At 42.8% G+C, this 2,914-nt stretch overlaps 1 protein-coding gene across 1 annotated transcript; it reads right to left on the bottom strand.

The window, feature by feature from the left end:
• Nucleotides 1–699: 699 nt before the first annotated feature.
• LOC111804300 (spermidine hydroxycinnamoyl transferase-like) lies at nucleotides 700–2,376 on the bottom strand. The gene is made up of 2 exons (XM_023689054.1): nucleotides 1,701–2,376; nucleotides 700–1,404 (listed from the first exon to the last, which is right to left on the bottom strand). The coding sequence occupies exons 1-2, from the start codon at nucleotides 2,361–2,363 to the stop codon at nucleotides 700–702; spliced, it is 1,368 nt and encodes a 455-aa protein (XP_023544822.1). The 5' UTR covers nucleotides 2,364–2,376.
• Nucleotides 2,377–2,914: the final 538 nt, after the last annotated feature.

The raw sequence follows: 2,914 nt of genomic DNA, 5'->3' as shown, positions 1-2,914 counted from the left end.
AATTTGTAGTGACATGAATGATCGTTAGCTATTGCTATGAGATCCCATATTAGTTGGAGAGGAGAACGAAACATTTCTTATAAGGGTGTGAAAATCTCTCCCTAGTAGATGCATTTTAAAATCGTGAGACTGATAAAGATACGTAGTAGGCTAAAGAGGACAATATATGCTAACAGTGAACTTGGACGGTTACAAATGATATCAGAGCCAGATACTGGGCGGTATGCCAGCAAGAACGTTGACCCCTAATAGGGTGGATTGTGAGATCCCATGTTGGTCGAAGAGAAGAACGAAATATTTTTTATAAGGGTGTGAAAACTTCTCTCTAGTAGACACGTTTTAAACTTGTGAGGTTAACGACGATACGTAACAAGCTAAAACGAACAATATCTGCGATCGGTGGGCTTGCGCACCACGCGTTCAAAAAGAAATAGAGAACCCGAGAGTTTACATTCAAAGTGGATAATATCAAATCGACGTGGATGTTCGTGGCTCTTAACGCTCACTTTCGATGTTTAACCACCTAAGCCGCCATAATTTTTCAATAATAAAATGACGTCATAAATTGATGCAAAAAGTGACTATAACAATCCATTATTATTGCATTAACAAAAACAAAAAAACAAAAACAACCCATGATAATACAATAATGACGTAATAATTCGTTTTAATTTATTTCATTAACGACAATAAAATCTCTCAATCTTCATAAAATAATCTCTTAAAATCATCCATGTGCTTCTTCTGCAGCCGTACGGCTATAACTAACCCTCCGTCGTTGTCCGGCGCCGGCATGATGAACGACTTCCCGTCGGCATTCAATGTCGCCGGTCCAACATAACACGGCGGCCCCCAGCCGAAGTCCGCCTCATACAACGGCAGCGACATCCAACTTCCCAAAGACAAATTGGGGTTGCCCCAAAATGGAGCTTCAACCTTAACTTTTGTGTGGTACGAGGTTCTAACCCAGCTGATGTCCTCTTGACTTGCTAGAAAGTCGAGTGCCGACCTCGCGTACTCGTCCGTGATCTTCCATGTTCCTTCTCGAATCTTTCCTGCAGCGTAGCTCAACGGTTGAGATATTAGATCGTTGAATTGACACTTTGGTGTCACGGCTACTAGGGTTGAGTTTCCGGTGAAGTTGTTGGGAATTGGTGTTCGAAGTCGTCGTCGTACGTCCACGGCGACACGGACCATCGTCGGTTGAGAGTTGTCGTTGGTGTTACGGGCCTTGCATGCACATACCCACATATGGCCTGCAACTGACTCGTATCGAGTGTATGGTCGTGATGGTACCTCGTCGAGTTGAGTGACTGTGTTAGAATTTGCTCTCTTTTTGAGTTTTTCGACTTGCTCTTTGGAAAGTTTTAGCAACGTGACGGTGGATTCTTTCTTTCGCTCTTCCTGTTGGGAATATCATAACGTATTAGCTTAAACCGTTTATTAAAGTTCAAAATCTATAATAATTTATCCGTGGAATAAGTCAGGGTTCGATAATAAAGTTTAGGAAACTAGTCATTGGAGATACTCATATGTATACTATTTGCAGTATAACAAAAGAGAATTAAAGAGCTAAGGGCTTAAAGATTTCTGTGTTCTAAGAGCTCTCTTCCCTCGAGTTTTTCTTTTAATTATTTTACTTGTTTCGACATATTTCTATCGTGGGTCAAATTCAACAATTATGAATTTAAAACACATACCTTGGCATCCAAGCAACCTAAAAGAAATGGTGGGTTGTCGTATTCACCGTGGTCGAACCTCGGCGGCCGCAATGGCTTCTGCGGTTGCAAAATGCTCCGGTCATGAAATGGCTGGACAATACTCTCCACCGTCTTCTCCTTCCGTGCAATGCTCGCCCACGAGTTGATAAACGTAATCGCCGAGACCCCATCAACAAGAATGTGAGAAATTCCGATGCCGATCACGATCCCACCACAGCTAAATCTCGTAATCTGAACCAACAACACCGGCAGCTCCTCAATGGGAGTACTATAATCGACTTTTGGAGCGAGCTCTCGAAGAGCATCAGTGGGGGAGAAATCGCCATAATCGTCGAGCGTGGCGGTAGAGGAGGCTTCAATGAGCTGAGCTCCGGCGCTGCAGCAATGAAGCTCAAGACGGCCTCCACCGATCCAGTGGAGGCGGCCAGCAAGAGGGTAGTAAGGGACGAGCATTTGGGAGAGGGAGTTTCTCAAGGACTCGACGACGGTGGAGGTGGCGACAGCGGGGGATCGGTAGACATAGACGGTGGGGGAGTGAGTCCATGGCTTGATTTGGTCGCTCTCGGAGAAGGAGAGGGTGGCAATGGGAGTAGGGTGGGCGGGGAAGACGGTGGTGGAAGAATGAATGGTTAAGGAAGCCATTGATAGTCTTAGTGCACATAAACTTCAAGCTTCAATTCTACACTATATATAGAGATGTGGCTAGCTCTAAGGGTGATTCCCATTGTTTCTTTACTCTTTAATTCATTTAAAAAAATTTAAAATTTGAAGGTCAACCGACCCGGAGTGTCGGGAGTGTCATGAGAGACATGATCATCATCATAGTGTATGCATCTGTACTCATGATCATAAATGAGAAGATTTCTCGATGTAGATGAACACACAAAATGCTTGAGGTCCCTCTAGTTTTCATCCTTAAATCATTTTTATGACAACCCTATACATCTTTCACACATTACTTTAAGTAACGTGCACACATTGGCGTTCATACATTTATCATCATTAACATTAACTAGGGTTGTGTCTTTAAAAACCCGTTGTCATAGTGCATCGTGACATTTAATACATGCTACATCATCTTAATATGAAACATCTTCATATTAAACCATTCATCATCATACGTCTCACAACATCTTGTTATATCATGCATCATCATCATGTCAACATCGTGTACATCATCACATCATCATTTN

The sequence above is a fragment of the Cucurbita pepo genome, chromosome LG10 (genome assembly GCF_002806865.2).
Source record: "Cucurbita pepo subsp. pepo cultivar mu-cu-16 chromosome LG10, ASM280686v2, whole genome shotgun sequence".
In the NCBI taxonomy this organism is placed as follows: domain Eukaryota; kingdom Viridiplantae; phylum Streptophyta; class Magnoliopsida; order Cucurbitales; family Cucurbitaceae; genus Cucurbita; species Cucurbita pepo.
Note: the sequence above shows the minus strand (reverse complement) of the source record. Positions and strands in the feature narration are given on the sequence as shown.